The 26,971-nt window shown below is 39.3% G+C and overlaps 1 protein-coding gene across 1 annotated transcript; it reads right to left on the reverse strand.

Annotated features, from left to right (window-relative positions):
• Positions 1-9,155: 9,155 nt before the first annotated feature.
• Positions 9,156-26,672, reverse strand: LOC139728096 (lysosomal proton-coupled steroid conjugate and bile acid symporter SLC46A3-like; the record flags this gene model as incomplete). Its single annotated transcript, XM_071639060.1, has 4 exons — positions 25,724-26,672; positions 16,189-16,359; positions 10,840-10,983; positions 9,156-9,239 (listed from the first exon to the last, which is right to left on the reverse strand). Coding segments are annotated over exons 1-4 (1,348 nt in total), but the record flags the coding sequence as incomplete, so codon positions are not given.
• Between the last annotated feature and the right edge of the window lie 299 nt (positions 26,673-26,971).

Below are 26,971 nucleotides of genomic sequence, written 5' to 3' on the forward strand. Positions count from 1 at the left end.
TGAACATCCAACGGAATTTTCTCAAACTTCCGCGTCGCATATTTAAAGATCCCTATTATTGCTAAAACGAAAGCCGCATCCTTTTCACGGCAACCAAAAGCTGTTGGGACAACCAAAGCAAGTCGTGTACATTCTTTAGCAGCCTGTAAAATCTATTTACTCAGTAAGCCTATAACGTATATTATTTAAAATTCATCAACTCAACCATCGACCGAAGAGGGCGTGGTCGACAATAAAAGCGACATCATGTCGTCATAGAACTTACCCAGTGAGCATAATTGGTACAATCAGGAAGGCAGCCATGATGAAAAAGACGGTTGTAGAAAGGAAACGCAAAGTGGCGCTGTAGAGTGCATTAAACACCACGGGCGCAAGAAAGATGATAAATACGTCCTTCACTCCTGTGCTGGCAAAGAGGGGGCCTTTTAATCATAAAAAGAATAGAAGGATTAGACAAGATTGTTTTTGAATGACCGCGTACCGTCTAAGTGGGCGCTATAACCCCTCCCCCCCCCCCCCCTCCCTCTCTCTCTCTCCCTAACGTATAATCAGTAAGTGTGAAATCATTGGGAAAAATGAGCTATTAAAAAAATATCGAAAAAAGTTATAAAAAGAGAAAAACAACAAAAGGCACGAATCCGGGCACTTACCTCCTGGGCAACTACCCTCTGGATAATTCCCACCTGGATAATCACCCCCAGGGCTATTCCCCCTAGAGCAACTACCCCGCGGACAACTACTCTCCTAGGGCAATAATCCTCCGGGGCAATTACAAATCCTTAGGACAACCACCCCGGGAAATCTACCCTCGTGGGCAACTAACCCCAATGGCAATTCCCCTTAGGACAGCTACCCCTCGGATAACTACCCGCTGGGTAGCCACTCCATGGATAACTACCACCCAGATCCCCCCATAACTATACCCCGACACCCTCTTCCCCCCCCCCTCCTGCAATTCACTGCAATTCATGTATTCACTTAACATAAGATAGGGGCCCTCGATATAAAGCCATAATTTCTGATAAGATGTGGGCACAGTTTTATGAAAGTTGTCAGTCCTGACAAGCTGGCAGACCCAGACAATCACCAATCGTTGCACGTCGATCCATGCAGGTCCTTGGTAACAAATCAGTGACCAGAGCTTCTCAGCCAATCAGAACCAAGGATTTTATTGAAATTATCAGAGACTAACAAGTTGTCATAGCTGGCAACTTTTATCAAACGGTGCCCTGATCTGTCCTAAGAGTATGATTACACCATATTCTCCACACAAGTATAGTTGTGCTATAATGTTGTTGATACTTAAAGGGATGATATAGTATAGGTGGAGATGAGGACTGAGCTTTAAAGTTTATGCGAGATACCAAGAAACCAGAACGTAATATGCATACAGAGCATACCATTATTAAAGGAATTCAAAGTTTACATGACGAAAAGAGGTTTTGGAATGGCTGAGACATCCAAAAACAAAGAAGCAAGTCAAAGGGATCCTAATAAAGGGTGAGTCCCACCTATTATTAGGGTTGCTCTGTTTTATCTCAATCATATCAAGACCATTTTTTTTTTAAACACAAAAACGTCGAATCCATCTTGGAATATTTTATCACATGCTCTTTCATATTTCGTTAAAGCTTTCTAATTATCTCACCAATAAGATGTTAGAAACCTGATGTTAGGTCTCAACCAAAACCATACAATCCATTCCATCCGGAAAAAAAAAAAATGTGTGTTTGCGTGTGTGTGTGCGTGTTTCAATTCAAATAACAAACGTTTTTCGAAAATAACAATGGGAGACGTAATTTTCCTGGGGCAGGGTGATTGTTCTGGACCTAATCTTAACAAGGGGTAATTGTCAAGGGAGGTAATGCTCTGTTGTAAAATATACCAACGAGGTGGAAATCTCTTCCCACATCCCTGATTATACTCTTTGTTAATGCAAAATGATGCAGTAGGGCAATTCTGAAATGGAACGGTTACGGTCTAACAGTAAAATTGCTTCGAAGAAACGCCTAAACACATCTGGTGGCAGTGACAGCATTGTCGAAATAGATATATATCTTAGTATCTTAGTATATTAGTATCTTTTAGATAATTGAGTATATGAATATAAGAACGACCCAAGTCCAATTTTTGGCCAAATTTAGTTCGACATGGGAAATTGTAGCTTATGCATGAACTCATCTTGTGTGTAAATGATAAATCCTAATTACCCCCGGAAGTGCCTGAAATGAATGAGTTAAATCTTATATTAATGTAAGAATGAAGGACTTGGGTCATTCTTACATTCATATAATAGCGCCCTCTCTCATCCTTCTCCCATCTCTATAGCAGAATATCATGTATATGAATCAAAGAACGACCCAAGTCCATATGAATCAAAGAACGACCCAAGTCCACCACACAAAATGGCCTCTCCACAATTAATGCAAATGTTAATTGTCATAATAATATATGTTCTAAATTGTATATACAATGTTGCCTTCCCATCACAGTTGAATAGAATATTATTGGACAAATAAAAAAGATATGAAATTTTTTTTAGTTTACTCGAAATGATCTTCCATGGACTTGGGTCGTTCTTATATTCATATACTCAATTTATAAAACAAATATAACATATATCAGAACATATACTTATGGGCAATAGCACGATTACCCCTTTTTTTCCTAGCAGAACTTAACCTGAGTAGTTGCCTGAGGGAGGGGAATTTCCCTATGGGCAATATTGCTCTATGGGGAATATTGTCCGAGAGGAATTGGCCTTGAGGATAATTGCCCTAAGAGGGATGTTATCTAGGTGTATTTCTATTGGAGGAATTAAAACCTTATAGTTCAGTAACAGTTAGAGGGTGTGTACAGTTCTGGACGATTTGAAGATTTAGCTTTTTAACGTTTTGCGAGATATTCAGAAGCCACTCTATGAGATGTCAAAGAGCATGCAATCCTAAGGGGTATCAAAAGTTATTTGATGAAAATAGGTTTTGAAATGGCTGAGATATCCCAAAACAAGGTGAAACAAAGAGATCGTAATAAAAGGCGTGGTCTGTATTCTTTTATCATTATCACTTTAATGGATATCTCAGTCATTTGAAATCCAATTTTCATCAAATAAACATTGAATCGTTTTTAAAATTACATGCTCTTTCATATTTCATAAGAGGTTTCTCATTATCTCACTTAGGAATGTAAAAAACATGAATCCCCACCTCAACCAGTACTGTACAGCCCCTTTAAGTTTCGTTTATTTCGTTTAAAACACATACAGTAATAACATTAAATACACATAACTATACTAATGATGCAACAATGCAATGAAAAACAAAAAACAAAACCAATGAACCATAATACATAAACACAATTCTGAAATGGAACGGTTACGGTCTAACAGTAAAATTGCTTCGAAGAAACGCCTAAACACATCTGGTGGCAGTGACAGCATTGTCGAAATAGATATATATCTTAGTATCTTAGTATATTAGTATCTTTTAGATAATTGAGTATATGAATATAAGAACGACCCAAGTCCAATTTTTGGCCAAATTTAGTTCGACATGGGAAATTGTAGCTTATGCATGAACTCATCTTGTGTGTAAATGATAAATCCTAATTACCCCCGGAAGTGCCTGAAATGAATGAGTTAAATCTTATATTAATGTAAGAATGAAGGACTTGGGTCATTCTTACATTCATATAATAGCGCCCTCTCTCATCCTTCTCCCATCTCTATAGCAGAATATCATGTATATGAATCAAAGAACGACCCAAGTCCACCACACAAAATGGCCTCTCCACAATTAATGCAAATGTTAATTGTCATAATAATATATGTTCTAAATTGTATATACAATGTTGCCTTCCCATCACAGTTGAATAGAATATTATTGGACAAATAAAAAAGATATGAAATTTTTTTTAGTTTACTCGAAATGATCTTCCATGGACTTGGGTCGTTCTTATATTCATATACTCAATTTATAAAACAAATATAACATATATCAGAACATATACTTATGGGCAATAGCACGATTACCCCTTTTTTTCCTAGCAGAACTTAACCTGAGTAGTTGCCTGAGGGAGGGGAATTTCCCTATGGGCAATATTGCTCTATGGGGAATATTGTCCGAGAGGAATTGGCCTTGAGGATAATTGCCCTAAGAGGGATGTTATCTAGGTGTATTTCTATTGGAGGAATTAAAACCTTATAGTTCAGTAACAGTTAGAGGGTGTGTACAGTTCTGGACGATTTGAAGATTTAGCTTTTTAACGTTTTGCGAGATATTCAGAAGCCACTCTATGAGATGTCAAAGAGCATGCAATCCTAAGGGGTATCAAAAGTTATTTGATGAAAATAGGTTTTGAAATGGCTGAGATATCCCAAAACAAGGTGAAACAAAGAGATCGTAATAAAAGGCGTGGTCTGTATTCTTTTATCATTATCACTTTAATGGATATCTCAGTCATTTGAAATCCAATTTTCATCAAATAAACATTGAATCGTTTTTAAAATTACATGCTCTTTCATATTTCATAAGAGGTTTCTCATTATCTCACTTAGGAATGTAAAAAACATGAATCCCCACCTCAACCAGTACTGTACAGCCCCTTTAAGTTTCGTTTATTTCGTTTAAAACACATACAGTAATAACATTAAATACACATAACTATACTAATGATGCAACAATGCAATGAAAAACAAAAAACAAAACCAATGAACCATAATACATAATCCAATTTCGGAATAATTTCAAGACACGTACAGAAAAAAAAAATGGTGGAAATGGAAGCGGCTGCTAAAAAGCACAGCTTGTATTTTGCAGACCCCTGAAAAACAAGATCTATTAGTTACAAAATTGATAAAACGAGGCAAAGAAAGTAAAGTAGGACAGAGACGAAGTACACACATACAGACACATTATCACACACGAGACAGGTCCCTTGTATTGAGGGTAAGGGGAAAGGTAAGTAAGGGGGGAATGAATGACAAGAAGAGACTACCTTCACGGTGAACAGAGAAAAGGGAGAGGGAAGAGGGAACCAGGGCAAGTGAGGCATGAGATAATTTAAGCTCCTCAAAATAATGAAGTGCAAAGTCGAGTTGTGGTAAACGATAGACGATTGTGGTATAATAAAAAAAAAGAAATGGGACTAGAAATTTAAGCTTACAAAAAGTTTAACTCATTCTGAAATGTGAAATTATTTTAAAATGTCTTTAATTTAATCGTAAATGCTTTTTTAAACCTAAAACTTCTTTCATACTACTATCAAGAGAATCCAAAATTTCGGAACAGAACAAGAAAATACAGATATAGGGAAAATAGTTTTGGTTAAAGGCAAATGACATCCACTGGATTGCCGGGTAGGATATGAAGGGACAGTTTTTTTTTTTTTTTTCATGAACATAGCGTCAAATACGGAAGGGGGAAATTAAGCTCGTGCATACATTGTCCTAAATACCAACGATACAAATCGCAAATCTTTAAGATGTTGTTTTCATAAGATAAAGCATTAGCATGGCATGTCCATGATTTCTGACAAAATAATACAAGGAACTTCGTTTTCCGTTGTAATAGTATTCTTTCTATTTAAAAGTAAGAGTTACGGGAGGGGGGAGGGGCGGAGGGGCAATCACACAAGTGGTAGTTATCCAGAGGGTAATTGACCTGGATGCATTATCTGGGGGGGGGGGGGGGTGATTTTCTTCGTGATAGTTACGGGGGGGGGGGTGTAGTTGTACGGGGGGTAATCATCCATGGAAAGTTATGGGGGATAGTTAGGGGGAAAGTTAACCGGGGTGCACGTCACGAGACCGACACCCACGAGTCATACAGCCCACAAGTCATACAGCTCACAAGTCATACAGCCCACGAGTCATACAGCTCACAAGTCATACAGCCCACCAGTTATACAGCCCACGAGTTCGACACTGAGTAACTTAAGCCCATGAGTTCGACATCAAGTAAAATAAGCCCACGAGTTATACAACCCATGAGTTCGACATTACGCACAAAAGGCTCACGAGACCGACACTAAGCAAAGAAGGCCCACGAGACCGACAGGATGAACAGCGCCACCTATAGGCCAATAAACTGTATAGGGTGTCCAGAAAATGGCATAAAGAAGGTATAAGAGGTGGAAAAGGAGAGTTGCTAGGGTATTACCCCGTCAATTGTCTTCCCTCACCCCCTGAACGGTTCAAGATCTTTAATTGTGTTTGAGTATGTGAGTGTTTGTAAAAAAAAATAAACAAAATTCAGTAAAGTGCATGAGATGTTTCAACATCACTTTCGAAAATGCCAAAACACCCTCGTTTCCCTATCTGCAAGGCCCATACCGGTATACCTACTTAGAAAAAAAAGATAATAAAATGATGTGGACATTCAGATCAACCAACTAGAAAAATACCCAGGTATGAAATGAAGTTCACTACAAGAAAATTATTCACAAAATGGTCAATGTTGTAGTGCACACGTGCTTTATATGATATTGGGGGGGGGGGGGGCTAGTCATCTGCAAAGGTGTTGAAATAATAAAAAATCACAGAAAATCATGTAATCGTCAATTAAGGCAGCGTAAAGAATTCGGAAAAAGAAGATGGATCCATGAAAGTGACTTTCCTATTTCATGAAAAACGTACTGTTTTGAGAAGAATAATTTTACGAACACAAGCTGCTGAAATCGAGGCGTATCGCTGCGATAAAGAAAAAAAAAATTCATCCGTTGAATTTCATACATTAAAGTTCAGAGAAAATTACAAATTGAACTCTAAGCAGGCGGGTAAAAGCAGGCAGAAAGGATATTTAATAAGGCCTACTTGTGAAGTTGTGAAGCGAGAAAGAAAAGGGTGACAAAACTTAGATCCTGTCTACCATATAAGTAGAAATTAGGAAAGCCTATTAAATATAGCATGATGGCATCTAACAGTAAATCATTCATTGTTCATGTCCGCTATCTCTTTTTCTTTCTTTTTTTTTTGGGGGGGGGGTCCTATGAAGAGGACAATTCTATATAAAAAAGAAAAAAATGGTAACAATGTCGCCCCCCGTAACGTGACAAAACTGTCCCCTAAAAGCTACACGTGTAGAAATACATAATCAATGCCGTTGATATGTAGATGGCGCTGTTATTAGTAACAATCTTTCGTTGGACAGCGTAACGAATTTGCACCCGAAAGTATGTAATTTTCCCCTTAATGGAACACCCTGTACAGGTACATATTTGTAATTGACATGTAGATGGCGCTGCTCATCCTGTCGGTCTCGTGAGCCTTCTTTGCCTAGTGTCGGTCTCGTGGGCTTTCTTTGCCTAGTGTCGGTCTCGTGAACCTTCTTTGCCTATAGTGTCGGTCTCGTGGGCTGTCTTTGCCTAGTGTCGGTCTCGTGAGCCTCTTTTGCATACTGTCGGTCTCGTGAGCCTTAATTGAGTAGTGTCGGTCTCGTGGGCTCTCTTTGCTTAGTGTCGGTCTCGTGAGCCTTTTGTGTCTAGTGTCGAACTCATGGGCTGTATGACTCATGGACCTATTTTTGATGTCGGTCTCGTGGACCGTATGACTCGTGGGTGTCGGTCTCGTGGGATGACCCCGTTAACCCGGGGGTAGGTTTTCGGGTGGTAGTTAGGGGGGGGGGGGAGTTACCCGGAGGGTATTTATCCAGGGAGTAGTTATCCGCGGGGTAGTTACCCAGGTGGTAGTTATCCAGGGGGTTATAGTTATCCGGGGGTAGTTATCCGGGAGTAGTTATCGGGGGGGGGGGGGGGGGGAGGTGTTATCCACTTGCAGGGGGTAGTTGCCCTTGGAGGGTAGTTAGTCCGGGGAAAGTTGTCCTTGGGAGTAATTGAACTGGAAGGTAGTTGCCCTAGGGGGAGATTGTCCTGGGGGTTATTATCCGGGTGGTAGTAATCCGGAGGGTGGTTTTCCAGGGGGGAGTGTTCCTAGACCCCAAAAGATAGTCGTGCTTTGCTCGACTTCGAAGCAATTAAAGATTTGTGTCTTTACACAGATTCATATTTCCCCTTTTGTGTTTGTGTGTGTATGGGAGTATGTGCGTGTGTGTGAGAAAGGAAAGTGTGTGGGTGTCTGTGTGTACTGGTGAGTGTGCGCGTATGTGTGTATCATCGTGTGTGTGTGTGTGTGTGTGTGCGCGCGCGTGCCCGCGTTTGTTTGTCTCTGAGCAATTACACCCAAAATTATGTTAAAATGGATATTCATGAACATTTCAGGAAAGGTCTGTTGTGGTACAAGGTGCAATCTCTAGTGGTGATTTATGCAGATAATGATGCGTACAAGGATTCTGTTGTACATGTGTCTTGTATGCAAACTCAATATATTTTTTTTTATCTCATTGTATTAAGGAAGTTTGCACAGGCATATGGCGCTCTATTGTGTCGCATCAGGGCAAGTATCCCTGAGGACGAACTAATCTCGGTATCGCCAATGGTGTCGTGCGCAGAGCAACGCTTTAGATAGATAATTATTATGGGATAGCTCAGGGGGGACAAACTTGCAACGGTTTTGGCTGCACACGCACTCATCAAGTCACGTTCTGTCTTTATTCAGGGGTATTTTTCCGTTTAAGATTTCCGTAGTGAGCATTTAGAACATTGCAGCCTTGTTGTATCGAACCATAACTCTAGTGACCGCAGATCAGTATGATTAAGAAATGTTCACATCTTAAAAAGCTGAATTATAGACAAGAACAACATTAAAGAGCAAACACGTAACTCCAGTGAATTGTATGGGAACTGCGACTCGCGCGAGAAAAACTGGAAGCTACAAAAGCACCTGGGAATCACACAGTGCATCTGTGACAGGGCTCTTCAGTGTGAGCAGATGTTTTCCGCGCATTGGCGATACCGAAAATTATCCCCCCCCTCCTAAATACTGGTTAGCGATAGAGTAAAGATTAGGGTTAGGGTTATGTTTAGGGTTAGGGTTTGGATTAGGGTTATAGATGAGGTTCATGATTAGAATTAGGGTTAGGATCTAGGGTACGTGTCCATGTGGGCTAATTGCTCAGAAACCTATTGTCCACACGACTTTTTGCGCTTTTCCACTTTTTTTTCTATACTTGGGTTTCAAGTTTTACATGAAAAGATAGCTCAACATCCACTTAATTACATCACAGCAGAGCTGAAATTGGCTATAATAGACCTTTACTTACCGTGTTCTTTCTTATCAACGATTGTTGAAAGTGCTGTGCGTACCACCGACAAGCCGAGAAGTTTGAAGACTCCGAAAACAGTACCTACAGTGTTTAGAGAGGAGAAAAAATGGAAGAGAAAGAGAAAAGAGGAGGGAAATAGATCGACAGACGGACAGACAATAAAGAAAGAGAGGGGAAAAATATGGAGAGTACGGGAAATTTTCAGGTTACCAATCATTGATGTCCGTGTTTTGATGGCGATGGTATGCCCTTTCCATTTTCTTCAGATGAGTGCGTCTTTTCACATTCGCTCAAACAGAGAAACAAATAAACGAACACACCGACGGACTACTCCGTACAAACACGTAAACACACACACACACACACACACACACACACACATGCATACTCTTCAACATCGTTTCTGTCCTCGAGCAGAAATGAAAGACAATTTGACGTAAAGCCACCTACAACACGTCGTTTTTTGTATGTTCTGTTTCTTGTTTATCTGGGTCTTATCAATTTCTTGGTTTCCTATCAAAACACAGTTAGGTTTACTGTCTTAAAACCGCCTAAAATTTGTATAATAATTGTTTAACACACGAGTTAGCTCTTAATTTGCTGACATTTCTAATTATCCACTTTCTACATTCATCTATTATTGCCTTATTAATCTTTGTGCCCTTTACTGTTTTCCCATCTCACTATAGGAAGACAACCATGCCGACCATCGTGACGATCTGTGCAGAATTCACGAATCGTGGCACAATTGTCCTCCATCTCCATTTTGGTCTTGTAATGTGATTATTTTACGATTTCTCCACGCTCCACCTGCCCGAAAGGCGATAGTGCCACGATCACAGTACGACTCTGCTACATTGTTACTACTTCACAGGCCGACGAGACGCGCTACTTCTACGATCAGACCGATCATAATATTGTGATATTCGTACGCTTATCGAGACCTCGCTACAACATCAGTGGTACGATCAGAGCGACTGTATTATACGTTTAATAATTCCAGACTCCTGCTACGACCTCAAGTTATTGAGGTATGAAACGGGTTAAATGATTGAATCTTTTTTTTTTTAAAGTCAGATGAAACCAACATAGATGCTATTAATATGGTTCAACCTATATCTTACGATTCTAGAACAACACCGGTTGAACCGGGTGTGAAATTGCACTGTTATGGTTATTTAAGTCATCCATTTCATCGGCCATGGACGAAATGCAGTATACTTAAGAATTGACCTATATACCGGCAAGAAACTGCAAAGCGTATCGCACAATTAGCCAATTTCATCAAGATATTTGCGATGAGTACAACTTAAACCACTTGCATTGAGTAGCTCTATGGTAAATCAAAAGCATAGAACTTGATAAACAGAGAAATGCATACTGCCTTTTCGAGAAGTTACGCTTTTTTTCTTTTTCCACCTCCCTAGTTTCCGATGGTGCGTCAAATTCTTTTGTAGTTCACGATCGGTTCCTGTTAGGTAATACTGTAAAAATGAAAATTTTCATGGGCTTTCGGGGCCCGTTTTGATATGCTTTTGATACGCTTTTGATACGCTGTCATACGCCATATCAAACCACTGCGCTCTCGCAATGGAAGTGTTTGACATGTTCAAAACTTGGTGGCGACCATGGCGGAATCGCCGTCAGCGAGATGGGAACACGGGTGCCAGAAAGCACTTACTGAGGAAAATCAGAGCCGTGGTTGGAACGAGGAATGTAAATGCAAGGACCAGAACGTTGAGGAGCCCGCTGATGAGAGAGATCTGTATTATCCTCAGGTAGGTCAGCTTGCAGCGCTTGAAAATCGCTGCCCCAGCCAGAGAGCCTGGGTGAAAAGAAAACGAAAAAGTCGACTTGCATCAGCCTAAATACACCTGGATAGCCTATCCATCTCCCCTCAAAACTTCTTGTTTGATTGCTTGTCAGTGCTTTCTTGTTTTCAAACCATTAAAATTGGAATTGGAGGAGAATCTCCCTTTTTCCGCACTGGAAAAGAAATATACTATCATGTATTTAATCGACAGACCGTTGGGATCTCTTAATCTGTTCCTCACACGCTGCATTCTGAACATTTTTTACAATCTCAAATCATCAATTTTGAATGCCAAGGCAAAACTCGGTACACAAGCTAGCTACGGTCAATCGAATTGTAGGTACTACAGATCCCTAACAAAAAAGTCCTGTGGTACTCCCTGTGGTACTTGTAGGTACCACACAATGTACCACACATTTGTAATGTTACGACAGGAACTGTGTGGTACTGTACCACAGGCTTGTAGGGTACTCCCTGTAGTACTTGTCAGTACCACACAATGTACCACATAAATAAATGTTACCACAGGAACTGTGTCGTACTGTTTTACAGGCTCATGTGGTACTCCCTGTGGTACTGGTTGGTACCACACAATGTACCACACAAATATATGTTAACACAGGAACTGTGTGGTACTGTGTCACAGGCTCGTGTGGTACTCTGGGATGTACCACAGGGCAGTACCACAGGACATTACCACAGGAAAGTACCACAGGACAGTACCACAAGACAGTATACACACAAATTGTCCTGTGGTATTTTGGGACGTATACCACACGACAGTACCACACGACAGTACCACATGAATTGTCCTGTGGTATTTTGGGATGTACCACAGGAGAGTACAACAGGAAAGTACCACTGGATAGTACCACAGGACAGTACCACACGACTTGTTCTGTGGTATTTTGGGACGTACCACAGGACAGTACCACAGGACAGTACCACAGGATAGTACCACAGGACAGTACCACACGACTTGTCCTGTGGTATTTTGGGACGTACCACAGGGCAGTACCACAGGACAGTACCACAGGAAAGTACCACAGGATAATACCACAGGACAGTACCACACGACTTGCCCTGTGGTATTTTGGGACGTACCACAGGACAGTACCACAGGGCGGTACCACAGGAAAGTACCACAGGATAGTACCACAGGACAGTACCACAGTAAAGTACCACAGGATAGTACCACAGGACAGTACCACACGACTTGTCCTGTGGTATTTTGGGACGTACCACAGGGCAGTACCACAGGACAGTACCACAGGAAAGTACCACAGGACAGTACCACACGACTTGTCCTGTGGTATTTTGGGACGTACCACAGGACAGTACCACAGGAATTCCTGTGGTATTTTGGGACGTACCACAGGGCAGTACCACAGGAAAGTACCACAGGACCGGTATTTTGGGACATACCTACCACCGGACAGTACCACAGGAATTGTCCTGTGGTATTTTGGGACGTACCACAGGACAGTACCACAGGATATTACCACAGTACAGTACCTCACGACTTGTCCTGCGGTATTTTGGGACGTACCACAGAATAGTACCACAGGGCAGTACCACAGGACAATACCACAGGGCAGTACCACAGGACAGTACCACAGGAAAGTACCACAGGATAGTACCACAGGACAGTACCACACGACTTGTCCTGTGGTATTTTGGGACGTACCACAGGGCAGTACCACAGGACAGTACCACAGGAAAGTACCACAGGACAGTAGGCCTACCACACGACTTGTCCTGTGGTATTTTGGGACGTACCACAGGACAGTACCACAGGAAAGTACCACAGGATAGTACCACAGGACAGTACCACATGACTTGTCCTGTGGTATTTTGGGACGTACCACAGGACAGTACCACACGAATTGTCCTGTGGAATTTTGGGACATACCACAGGACAGTACGACAGGAATTCCTGTGGTAATTTTCGATGTATACCACAAGAGAGTACCACAGGAACTGTCCAAAATCCCACAGGAAAATCATAATATGGTGCTATTCCACACAGAAGTACTACACAGCAAATTAAATTCGTAAGTACCACAGAAAAATGCTACAGGATATTCTTTTTTTTTTCTTAACATTTTATACCAGAGGACTATCACATCAGGAGAATGTCAAACAGCAGTACCACACAGGAGTAACACACAGGAAAATTGTAAGGCAGAATCAACTGAAATTTATTACAAAAATACAAACAAAAAGGCACATATTAATATTCCTCAATTAATTGATAGATGAGTTGTGCTGTGAATTATAGCAATCGATTTGCCATTACTTATCCTGTCCTATACTCCTACAGTATTACCTATTTAGTGAAAGTGCTGACGTAAAGCATGAGAAATTTCATAAGGACTTCTGTGGTACTCCTGTGGTACTCCTGTGGTACTCCTGTGGTACTCCTGTGGTACAAATTTTTACATAGCTCATGAATATTCATAAAAAGCACTCTAGATTTTAGAAAATACATATATGACTTAAAAAGTCAAAGTATTAATGATGGAACTTACTTTGAACTTTATGAAAGATTGCCTAATTATGTTATGTTATTCCCAATATCATAGATATTGTTATGAAATTGTAATTTCATATCTTGATAATAAAGTATAATCGAGTTAGTAACCATGCCTTAATGCTTTACATATAGATGGCCATATATATATGTACTGATACAGTCGATTGCTACCTAGGAATAGAATATGACTATATAGATCTATTATAGGACTAGATTGGCACTTGGCCATTAGACTCTCGTTTGAGGTTATATGTTAGGAGTAGGACAGGTTATTAAGTAGGGCCATGTATGTCCTGAAATCCATCACTCACCTATCACGAATATTCCTTGATATGTGGCTAAAATTCTCCCAGATTTTTTTTTTTCGATCTATCCTGTGTGGTACTCTCCTGTGGTACCATGGAAATGCTGTGTGGTACTGCCCTGTGGTAATGCTCTGTGGTAATGATCGACCTGTGGTACTGTCCTGTGGTACTGTCCCAAAATACCACAGGACAGTTCCTGTGGTACTGTTCTGTGGTACTAGTCCTGTGGTACTGCCCTGTGGTACATCCCAAAATACCACAGGAATTCCTGTGGTACTGCCCTGTGGTACGTCCCAAAATACCACAGGAATTCCTGTGGTACTGTCCTGTGGTACTGTTCTGTGGTACCGGTCCTGTGGTACTTTCCTGTGGTACTGCCCTGTGGTACGTCCCAAAATACCACAGGAATTCCTGTGGTACTGTCCTGTGGTATGTCCCAAAATACCACAGGACAATTCCTGTGGTACTTTCCTGTGGTACTTTCCTGTGGTACTGTCCTGTGGTACTGTCCTGTGGTACCGTCCTGTGGTAATTACCACAGGAGTACCACAGGACTTTTTCGTAAGGGATGTTGCATCAAAATGATATGAAACGTATTCAGCGAACACTGCTATGCAGTGCACGATACGCCTATTTTGAATTAATATGCAGTTATTTTATAAGTGGAAAGAGTTACACTTTAGGCATTAGAATTTCGGTATTTTCAGCTTTTGTATGGAGATTTTGCTAAATTTCTCGATTCGGGGACTCGGTGTAGGATCGAAGGCTTGGCAAATTTTCACGTGAGAATTGTATCAATTTTCTTCGGGGGGGGGGGGGGGGGGTTCTGAAACTAGATGATTTTAACTTGAGATTCATGTTACAGTGGCTCCAACTCGTCAATAGGAAATGTTTGCACTTTTAACTTTCAGGTATAGTTTTATCAAAAGATATTGTAGCCCTGAGTGTGTACTTATTTTGCACCAAGAGCACAGAGCCCATTTATTCCGATTTAAGGTCCTGTTTACCTTTGGGAGCAGTGATTTAAACATTTTCAAGATATCACATTTGATGCATATATTATGTGTAGGTCTGATGTATCACAAAGCATCATACCATAATAATAGGAATGGGAGGGACACACACACACACACACACACACACACATACCCGGTATTGTCTATACATGCAGTATATATCATAATTTAAAAGCAAGATCTACATTGTAGACGTATTTTGACATAATTTTCCTACGTTTCCCTTTATTCCGTCAACACCAGAGGGGTTAAAAAATCCACATTGTGGGAGTATCTGTCTCTGGGAGCAAACTACAAGATACTCCTACAATATTGATAGTTTGTGTGTTTTTTATATAATCTGCAAAATGGTTGATTATGCCTTTAAAGGTTCTCTGAAATACAAGTGCATGTTGATTTGTGTTGATTTATGATTCACTCAACATCACTTTTCCGTCGAAACGAATATCTAGAAACATTTCACATATTTTTAACAAATTTTCTTCTATTTTCCTTCAGATAAGTTGGATCAGGGAGGTGAGAGGATCACCTCCCTGGTTGGATACGCACACACACACAAGCACACACTCACACACACACAGAGACAAAATATCCTTCTACACCAATATTCCTGCTGTGACCTCATCTGTCAATCATTGCTAATGTACTGATATGTTTAACAAAAGACATTGGAATGCACATTTCCCTCAACTCAACATAACTTGCGTGTTTCTGTGATATTAATGTGACTAACAAAAGACATGGCGAGGGAACATGCAAGTTAAAACAGTGCAGGTACTCCTGTAAAACTGTCATATTTTGCTCCAAATTGTACACGTGTGCCTACGAAATGTGTGGAATAATGCTGGGAATAAGATTTTCGTGGGGCAACGACGAAAATGCGAAATATTAACCGAAAAAAAAAAAGGTCGGAGTCGCAATCTCAGAACTTATCTTATTGGAATCAGCCTAACTCGGCCACGGAGACAACTCGGTCTCGCATCCTGGCTGGTCGCAGTAATGGGCCGAATCTAAACCGTCTACAGTACGGTTTGATAACAAAAAGAGTGATGTCTCCGTATATTTTAGGCTTTATTGCAAAAGAAAAATGTATATGGTAAAAGGATGTTTTGTGATACATCAGACCTACACATATGCATCAAAAGTGATATCTTGAAAATTTTTCAAATCACTGCTTCCAAACAGAACGTTGAAAATTTTTGGTTGTATATGAAATACAAACAAAAACAACAACGAAGCAAAACTAACGAATGGTCGAGAGGGGATACTACACTCGTATTCATCCTGTGAGCATGCGTGCGAGTGTCATGATACGGCTGTAGACATACTGCTGTGGAAAGTGCTACCATGAGGACGTTACCTATCCCAGGGATGACGAGACACCACGTGCTAAAGAAGCCGATGGTAACAGACTTCCAGCAGAATGGCGGGCCCTGGCCGTAGAGGGTAGGTAACTCTAAACTACCTGTGACTCCCATTCCGGCGAAGAAGCCGACCATGATGAAAGTGATGAGGACACACCGCCGATTGTCTGTGGGAGCAAAGTTTCAAACACGCTCATTGTACACACTCAGTACTGCAAAATATAACACTTATTGACACTAATAAGACATTACCAAACCCACTCTGATATCATATTAGGCCGGGGTCCCAGGAGATTATTCAGCCGAAGAGGGTCACAAGGTTTGATGGTCTCATCATACTAGGATATGGCCAAGAGTGAGTAGAATTAATTACTTGCAAGTCCTGTATCACGCAAGCCTAGGGCCACTAGAAGGGTCCTTGAAATGCATTAAAGTAGGTTTTATGCAGCCGATGAGAGCCATAGACAAGAAGTGGTGGATATTGTTCCTAAATGGGGATAACTATTATGAAAACAGCAAAGCTAGCATTCCTACGTATGTACGGGGCGCCAAAGGACCCCGGATAAGATTATCATAATGAGGTTTAACTGAAAATGGTCTTGGTTAGTTTCTTTTGCAATGAAAGTAGCACACACTAAACAAAGATTATCTAAACCCCAAAGCCTCTTTTTTATCCTGTACGTGGCCCTACACAGTGGCCCAAAAGTGCCCCTACGTATCATTTCATTTAGCTGAAAAAGAGTCATGGCTAATTTCTTTTGTTAAGGAAATAGTGTACACGAAAACAAAACTGAACGCACCAAAAACAGACAGTATCCTAAAAGCCAAGCCCCCCCCCCCCCCCACACACACACACATTTTATTTTATTCAGCTGAAAAGAGTCATGGCTAATTTGTTTTGCAATGTAGATAGTCAACATCAGAGATATCCAACACACCAAAGCCAGTTTTACAATCCTGTAGAGGAACCGGGCCGTTGCCCTAAAGAGTCCCATCCACAATCAATGATGTTTTTCATCGGCAAAGGAGCATGACTAATTTCTTTTGCAATGGAAGGAATACACAAAAGGGATTTCCCCAAAACACCAAACATAGTTTATTCTGTACAGGGCCCTAGACAGTATCCCGAAAGCGCCCCACCCTTCCACATGATCTCCAATAACTTTTTGCAATGGACGTGTTATATCTCTTTGTAGTTTATTAATTCTATGTATTTTCTGTGGGTCCCATATCGTACAATCTTTGCTTTTCAGTAGGATCCTCCATTTCCTTTCCCATCTTACCTTATTAGTACTAAAATACAATTATGTTTACTACATTTTGTGATTAATTTCACATGTATTTTTGTTAATCTACGTTTTTGAAATCATTTCACTGCTTAGACATGGTGATTATCATTTTCTCCCTTTATTTGATAGAAACGGAAATGAATTTGATTTTGAACTTTGAACTTTGAAGTAGTGCCATAAATCGTAGAAGCTCCTGTCACATATTAATGCAGATTACTTTCATCAGGGTCATACGGAAGACTTATAATAATAATAATAAAAATAGTAGACATTCATAAAGCGCCTTACAGAGACTTAATGAACCAGTTCTTAAGTAAATTACGAGCACATATCCCACTTGTTTCCAAAGCAACATGTTGTTGGCGAAGTAATTTCTGAAATTCGTAAACGACGTTCAAAGAATTGACCTCCCTAGTCTAGATGTGAAGAGTTTGTTTGCAAAAACCGATAAGTCCATTTTTGGAGATTTTGAAGTACGGTCTCTGTCAAAAGCACAAAATAATACCTTTTAAATAATATATTGTTCACTACAGATAAAGGTAAATTTTTGAAGTTATGGGCAAAAGAAGCAAAAATTTTCTTATTATTCTCTTTGTTTTTCTTGACCTTTAATCGCAAATAACTCCATTTGACAAATATGGACTTATCGGTTTTTGCAAACAAACTCTTCATGTTTTTTCATTAGCTAGGTTTCATTAACATCAGGGTTTTTCATCCACTGATCAATCACCGAGTTCATTATAACGTACTGAATTTGTCATCATAAATCTTGTACAGCTGCGTACAGCACCAGCTCTCTGAAGCAACTCAATCATTCCCTGTTGCATTTCCTTTGTGCAGCGTGTGGGCATTCTCTTTTTTTTCCTTCCTTCCATTCTTTTAATCTATTCTGTCATGTCGTGACATGTTGTCATGTTTCTCCTGTTTTATTCCGTCTTGTAAATTGTATTTGTGATAAGTATTTGTAATTAAGTAACTCATACTTTTTGTTGAGTAGTTCACAATATACAAACTTGCTTTTTAGTGGATATCTCAATTCTTTTTTTTTATCTCAAATGAAGCATAACTTTGTTTTTTTGCCCGTATTCATTTTTATGTTTATCTGTATTATTTAGGTTTGTGTTTATGATGCAATTCCTGATTTATTTTGTGTTATGTTTTGGTGGAAAAAGCAGAATGAAAATAAAATGGATTAAATTAAATTGAATTGAAAGGTTTGATGGTCTCAACATACTACGATGTGGCAAGGGTCATTAATTGCCTGCAATTATCTCTGTTTATTTGATGGAAATGAAAATAAATTTGAATTCTGAAATTTGAACTTTGAAGTAATGCTACAAATCGTAGAAGCTCCTGCTTATATATATATATATATATATATATATATATATGGGTGAGAATTTTGAACGATGTACAAGTGCCAATTTTCGCACCTTATGACATTCTTTCCCTTAGGACACGCCAGGATGATCTAAGAAACCAGATTTTTTCATGTCATCTCAAAGATTGGTAAATTTCCTTTCAGGGAATGTATGGTTTGGTTGACTTTTGCCTGATATTTTTCATTTGACAAGGACTTAAAGCGTAAAAATACGGTAAAAACGCTATTTTCACAATAATTTTTGTTTTTCAAACTAATGATGTGCCTTTTTTATGGTACGTGGCATCTAATTTCTGACCATGTTCGGGATCTGACATGTCATGGGTATGTATTACAAAATTATAAGAACTTTATGAGCACGTATAAATTATAGAGAACAATTGAAATATCAAAGCCCTAAACAGATGAACGTCCGTGATGCTCTTAATTCTATCACTGTTGCAAATTCTACTTTGTTGTCCCAATTGTCATGTATATGAAAATTTGTTGTTCCACCTAATGAACATTTCCTGCAAAAATAGTACGTCTGCTGGCTGTACATGGGACGTTACATTCTTTTGTACAAAATTATACTCAGTTTTCGTCACGGACGTGCTTCCGCTATTTTCTAATACAGATCGTAGCCCATTAAACGTTATTGGCGATATTGTTCTGAGTCGTAATCAACTAAGATCTAGCCACAAGATAATATGTTTGTTTTGAGTTTCTGTCCATCCTTTGTCGAATAGGAACCGACATTATATTTTTAGACGAACCTCCGAGAAAAAAAGAACGTCCGTAATGATTAAAAAGTTTTCGAGTGGGACACCATCTTGCTTTGCTGGCAAAGGTACATTTTACCTTTGGCTCTCAAGCCGAGGAGCTGCATGTCATTTTTGGAGCGGACTGAGGTTTGTCCGCAGTTTTTTGACCATGCAATTCACCGAAAACCAAGCAAATAATATTTTTTTTTTCTCTAAAAATTCACCTTTTGTTCCCCCCTGAGCAATACATACACTGTATGTTGTAAGGATGTCAAAATTCTTATAATTTGCATTGACAATACCTTTTCAAAGTTTTGAAAGAGTTAGGAAGGCTAGGTACTCTCTGCCGATTAGTTATCCGTCGTGGAAAATGACCCTAGTTGTAGAACGAACGTCCGTGACAATTCCAGCGAACGTCCGAGACGTAAGCAACCCCACCGATAGGTATAAGTTGTCCCGAAAGTGTCCTGTATTCTTTAAAACTTTTGGCTCCAATAGCGACACGGAAAGTTTTAAAAAGTAAAAATTGAGTTTACAGCAGTAGTCTCAGAATTTTTAAGGCGTTTTGTGATCATGATGAACAAACAATTGAAGATTTACTTACAATTTTACGATTGTTTTCCCTCTATTTATACAAAAAACAGCTTAACACTGAAACCAAAGTTAGGAAAATTGAATTTTGTGTAATCTGTAATTTCGGTGCATTAAAATTTCTTTCTAATGAGGTTCTGGAGACTATTCGTACTGTTACAGGTTCTGAAAGTTTCGTTCACGGACGTTCTGTCCGAGAAAGGAAATTTCTGATAATTACAAATATATCACTGCACATTAAATTAATGTTACTTGAAAATATTACCAAATCACCGAGTCTCTCATACCCAAAAGTGAATAAAATTCAGCTCTCAATTTACCTGTAATAACAAACGGAAAACGTTTTGGTCACGGATGTTCGTTGGTAGAATAAGTCAATGGATTACATAGTAGGAGACAGAAGAATAGTGCCACTTTTTAGTGACAGATGCTCCAAGTGTTTATCTTTTGAGTATGGTAGCTGCCGTCTCAAATAGAACACATCCAGTTTTGGTCTCCATAACGGACGTTTGCAGTAATTGTCATGATATTAAATGCCTTCATTCATTCCTATTTTTCCGTTCACGACGATTTTTCTCTCATTCCCTGAGTAGCCTGAACATGCTGATGCGACCAAGCAGAAAACAAAAAACAAAACAAAACAAGCCAAAACAAATCAGAAAAGTGCTACGCAATCACTTTCAGGATAATGACGAATGAAGTCTGTAATGGGCATGTGTTGAAGAAGTAACGGAAAAGTTTCAAAAGGACGTGGAAGAAGTTGAATGAAAATGAGAAGAAACAGAGAAGAAATCGGGCTCCAACAAACAGAGAAAAGATTTGCCAGTGCACTCCCGTTATACCAAATTCCTCTGGACATTTTTTTTTTTGGTTTCTTTGTTGTTTTTTCATCGAAATGCTGTCACAGGCGAACAAAAATAATGCAGCATACAATTATTATCTGACGAAAACACGCAAATCCTCCGCTTATCATGACATAGTGTTTTTATACTCATCAATGAAAGGCAATGTTAATCTTTCTTTCCAAGATTTTTTTCTTTTCATTTTACATTAAGAGACAGAGAGATTGTCAATTTGTTTTTGCTTTTGTGCTTACTTTGAAAACACATAACCAAAAAGCAGTGATTAAGAATAGGTTAAAAGTTGCGCTTTGATACGTTCGCTCTTCCAAAGATTCGTTAATCCGAATGTCTAAAGGTTTGCTATTCCTAAAAAAAAAAAAATCGTAGTTAATTCAGAAGGTTTCTTATTAAAAATGTTCCTATTCCGAAAGTTTGTTAGTCCGAATATTAAATATCAAAGTTCATTACTTTTAGGTCCGTTCTTCTAAAAGTGGAATTGGCCTCACATTCACTTAGGTGAAAACGGTTATCATGATGTTTTGAAATTTGGAGGATTTGGTTGTTAACTTGTTTCTCCACATTGGGATAAGCGAACCTGAGTGTTCATTTTCCAATTTATAAACCTTTCGATTAACCTTCGGAGATTCTTATCATTTACCGAATAAAAAAAGCTTCGTGATTATACGAACTCTATCAATTTTCGGATTGACAAACTGTATGAATAACGAGACTCCGAAATGACGCGCTACAAAATGTTTGTTATAACAAACCATATTGTACAATATCGAAGTCACAAACATCCATCCAAGTTATATGGACTTATTGTGTCTTGTTATGACGAAATTTCGCAGTTTCGAACCTAATGTCATTTCTGACTAATATAATAACACAAATTCTCCTCGGTAACAGTGTGTAACACAAGAAGCAAACGCAGAGGGATTTCTTCCTAACGTATTCGTATGCCCTCCCCAGCTAAACTTCGTATTTCTATAACGGAACACATTTCTTTTGTTTTTCTTTGTTAATTCTATGTCATAATTAGCTGTGACCATGTTCGTTAAAAGCGAATTTTGCATTGTAGACTTTAAATAACAAATTTAGGACCTGAATCTTTACTTCGTGATGATATTTTGATAAATATATTCGTTCTCAAGGATGGACTACGTCACTGAGATTACACAAACGATTCTACTATCATTTACGAGAGATGGAAAATTGTTTTCTTTGATTCCTCTGTATAAGAAGATAAACAAGCTTTTATAATTCAGAATTGGTAATATCTATTCAGGATTTTGCGGAGGAATTTGTTCTTGACATGAAATTGCGTTTGGTTGTGAATAGAATGCGTTTCCAACTCAAGAGAGCTGATTGTTCAATATCTTGTTTGTGCTGAACGTCCGTGAGCTATATGCGAACCTCCGTGATGAAAACTATGCTATGTTTGTTGGGTTATAGAGACTGCCTAGATCAGATACATGATAGAAGGGTATGTTATTATTTGGGAGTGAGGATTTAAGTATGGGATAGTGAAATTAGAGGTCGAAATATTGAGTTTCTGTAAAATGCGCGTAAAGTGGAGAAAGTGTTTAGCGGAAGAGCAATATTTCAACGGAAATGACGAATTCGGTTAATCATCAGTTGTCTACCATTACGTACAGGTTAAAAGTACAAGCTTGATATTCTGCCAACACGTCCACCTGTCCCTTAAAATATTTCGTTACGATTTTGAACTGAATGAGATCGTTGCAAACTATGTTAAATGGTATTCAAATGTAAGTGCAGTACTATTCCCCATGGACGTTCGCTGCTCTGGACATGCTTAACTTCCTCGGTGAATAAAAACTTGTTCCTTTGGGAAAATCCTAGTATAATTGGGTTCATTTTAAAGCTGGAGTTATACTCTTTCAGGTAAGATAAATGATTTGGAGAATTTTCTACTTTTAACAATTTGCCTTGTTTTGGCTCAATTGTACATCGTTCAAAATTCTGACCCATATATATATATATATATATATATATATATATATAATTACAAATTGTAGTTGCTCCGCGTATTGGCAGTACTAGATATAGCAATAATAATGCCACAACAGAGGAATGCATTAAATGCCAATCTTGATTGTAATAAATAATCCGAATTTTCGAGAATCCTTCCTCTTCATCAGGGATGACAGTGCGAACAATTTTTCTCTTGATATAATCAATGTTACTTTTGCTTTAAGGTGCCCCCTCCCCTTTTCAACGAAAAAAACAAATTGAAAAATCACTCCACTGCGGATGTGCTCTCATGGAACAATGACCTTATTTCTGTCATACGCAAAATGGGAAATCGATTTGTCTTGTAGAGCGTTAGCTAATAAGTTAGACAAAATGTTCCACGGTAGCACCTCTGGTAGCCAATAATATGGGCCGTGACGCGAGAAAAAGGCCCATAGGGCATATACCGAACAATAAGTTAAATTTTCACCGCCACATATTAGAATGAACTCTGACGTATTTAGATATGCAAACCGTTTTCTGAAACTCCACTCCTAAATACACTATTTTTGACATTAACCCTACAAAGCCCAAGGGGAGGGGGGGGGGGGGGGCACATTGTGCCCCCTACCAGATTTTCATTTGCCACTCCTTCGCCCTTAATCTGATTTCAGCCAAATTTGGTGACTTTTCCTAAAATCTTATTGCAAACATATTGATATATAATTTAGCTACATTTGATGTTGCTGGTTGCCATGGCAACCATAAACTGACAATCATGTCAGTCAGATTTTGCATCTTTTTTCTGTTCTCGTTTTATATAACAGCATTACAGTGTATGAAATGGGTGTTTCTTGATTGAAATTTGTTGAAGGAGCAAAATTTGAAGTAATTATGGTCCTGGAAAGTTTTTCTTATTATTTCCTTTGTTTTTTTATGCGACAAAAGCATAAAACAATAGATATAATAGTGCCTTTTATTTTGAGTTTATACTTTGATTTCTTCACCCAAGTTATGCCTCTAATATCCTTAGTTTATCATATTATCAATTTGCAATCTCAAAATTCCAGTGTTATGCGAATATGAAATGTCATAACTATACATGTACCCATCCCAAACATTTCATCTCAGGTCTCATAATGTATCACTATGTTGATATGAATAGCGCCCCCATGTGGTGACCTTGAGAAATTTCAGCCATAACAAATAATAAAATTCCACTTGCTTATCATTTGTGGCAAATATGAAAATGACTGGTCTATAATAAGACATATATAATGGGGATAAAGCAGTGTTACAGAAAAATCATGTTTTTAACATATTTTCTAAGTATTTCTTTATATTTTGGTAAATAGCGCCCTCCATGGGTGACCTTGTGAAATTTCAAATGCTCGGTCATGTAGAGTATGAGTTACTCTACCTATGTGCCAAATGTGACGATGATACAACAAATAATCAAAAAGTTAAATGGGGGGGGGGGCCCTTGGGCCTGCGAGGGGTCAAAATAGCTTGGGCTTAATAGGGTTAAAAAAAAATGTTTTGTCTAAATCCTGCCATTTTCTATAATATCATAAAATTATGGAATTACAGGTATACCTAAAGACCCAGTAGAGTATAGAGCGCAAAGTTTCCCATGGTTCCTTTCGTTACGAAATCGGTCATTTTCTTACGAACTTTCCTTACGAAATGACATTACGTAATTAAATAAACATTGCGTTGTTTGTTTGTTTGTTTTATTTCCGTACTAAATATAAACATATTCAAAACATAAAGGTCCAGTGACGAAAGAAAAAAATACATACGGAGGGTAGCCCATTTTCAGTAATGACAATGACAGTCACTTTTGGTCTTCCATGGGGCCCTGTTCACAAAAATGCCATACAATCAAGGACTGATAATAGAATAAAATACAACACAAACACAAATGAAATGTTACATACATTACTACGGATTGTGACTACATTCATATACCATATTGTTACACATTGTTCAAAGGTTTGGAGCATTAAAAAAATCAAATGGAAAGGAATTCGGCGTAACGAACTGTAGTCATTTCGCAAGAAAATGAATATTTTCTTGAATGAAATGATCATTTCATCGACGAAATGTTCATTTCGCTATGTATTGAAATCATTGGGTTTCAAAATGTTGTCATTTCCTGACAAAATGTCATTTGGTAACGAGAATAATTTCGTCGATTGAGAAAATCATTTCCTTGACGAATTTTACGTTTTTGAAGAAATTTCATTAGCAATGAAATAATCATTTCGTCAAGGAAATGTTCATTTCGCCGACGAAATATTAACTTCGTAACGAAAAGATAACAGTTCATTTACTTATCATAATTCAATTATTTCGTAACAAAATACAGTCATTTGGTAATATCATTTCGTTAGCAAAATAGAAATTTTGTCGCCGAAATGACTGATTTCGTTATGAAAGGGACCATGCAACATTTCGCGCCCCATAGTAGCGTGTGGTTACCACAGAGTGAGAGGACTGGACCGGCTGGGATATTTTCGAGAACCCTGTGTCGTACACACATATAATAGCTGAAGGATCTCGTTTGCAGTCACCGAGACCAATTAGGGCACGCTTGAAAGCACTTTCTCTTGCTGCTGCTATTACCCCGGGGGTAAACAAATGAATCGGGCTACCCATGAATCCCAACGCTAAACCTTTTATGATATCGGCTGGTTATACTCTACCTGTGTTCACGACAAAAAGGTGCACGATTTCCCTCCACGCTTTCTTCAGGTGCTCATGCGCGGGTTGGGTCCGCGTGTTAACCTCGATGGTTTCAATCAGAAGAGCGGGCACGCCGGCGTAGACGCACGCCACTATCAGCGCGGCAAAAGGAAACCACACCGTGCCGGCAAAGCCTATATTTTGTATCATGTAACCTATACCGATCTGTATGGCACTACTCCCAACGAAGACAAGGATATCTATGACGACAATCCGCACCAGTCGCTGCTTCTCGTTCGTTATGTCTGCTACATAGCTGTAGCAGCCGGCTAAGAAGAGCGCGATGTTTCCAGTGAAGCCAGTGACAAGAATCTCTACCAGCAACACGACAATCGGTAGTTCCAGATACACAACCAGCAGCAAGGCAATAGAATTCAAAAGAGCGCCTACGATAGGAAGCAGGATTGCAAGACGTCTGCCGTACTGCTCGCTAAGCGTTCCAATAAGAAGTGTCGAAAACACTTCTGGAAAGGCAGCAGCGGAGGGGATTGCCGCCAACCACTGCGCTGTTTCCTCCTGGATCTTTTCCTGGACATCCCCGGTCCCGTTGCTGCTGCAGAGGTCACCGTCTGTCAGGTTCACCCCAGCGTGATTGTACGAGTCGCTGATCCTCTGTCGTATGTACTGGGTCTTGACAGCGGAGAGAGCCGCCAATGCAGCAGTCACCAAAACGACCATGATTTCCACAGTTACATGGCGCTTGCGCGCACGATCTCGACCAGAGATCTGGCTCGTTATAGTGACCTTGGCAGCATCAGAAGTAAGAACTGCCTTATTTTCGCGGATAACGTTGTCACGAGCGCACTTACCGTGGTTGGCACTCCACGAGGCAGATGCCCCGTCCGCGAAGCATTGTTCATTTGAATTTTCGTTGAGGGCGCTGCACTTGTTATGCTCTATTGAGTTCATCTCGGCCGAAGTTTAACTCGGTCGAAGCTTATAATTTGAGATCCTTGAAGGCAAAACTTTATGCTTTTACACGGTGAGATATTGCATCGCTTAATGAAGGTAGTCAGTTAGGTCTTTGGATATTTCCAGGTGTGTTTATCGCAAACCTGAGCTGAAAGAAAGAAAAGAAAAAGAAAGAAAATGAGTTTTTAGCTCGTAAATTAAACCGAAACCCAAAGAGAAATGTGGATTGGGTGAAAGCAGCAACATTAGCAGAACATACCAGTTGGGGAAAAATCGGACAATCGATGCAAAAGTTA

The sequence above is a fragment of the Diadema antillarum genome, unplaced genomic scaffold (genome assembly GCF_040938485.1).
Source record: "Diadema antillarum isolate AM-2024a unplaced genomic scaffold, OU_Dant_1.0 seq00000164_RagTag, whole genome shotgun sequence".
NCBI lineage: Eukaryota > Metazoa > Echinodermata > Echinoidea > Diadematoida > Diadematidae > Diadema > Diadema antillarum.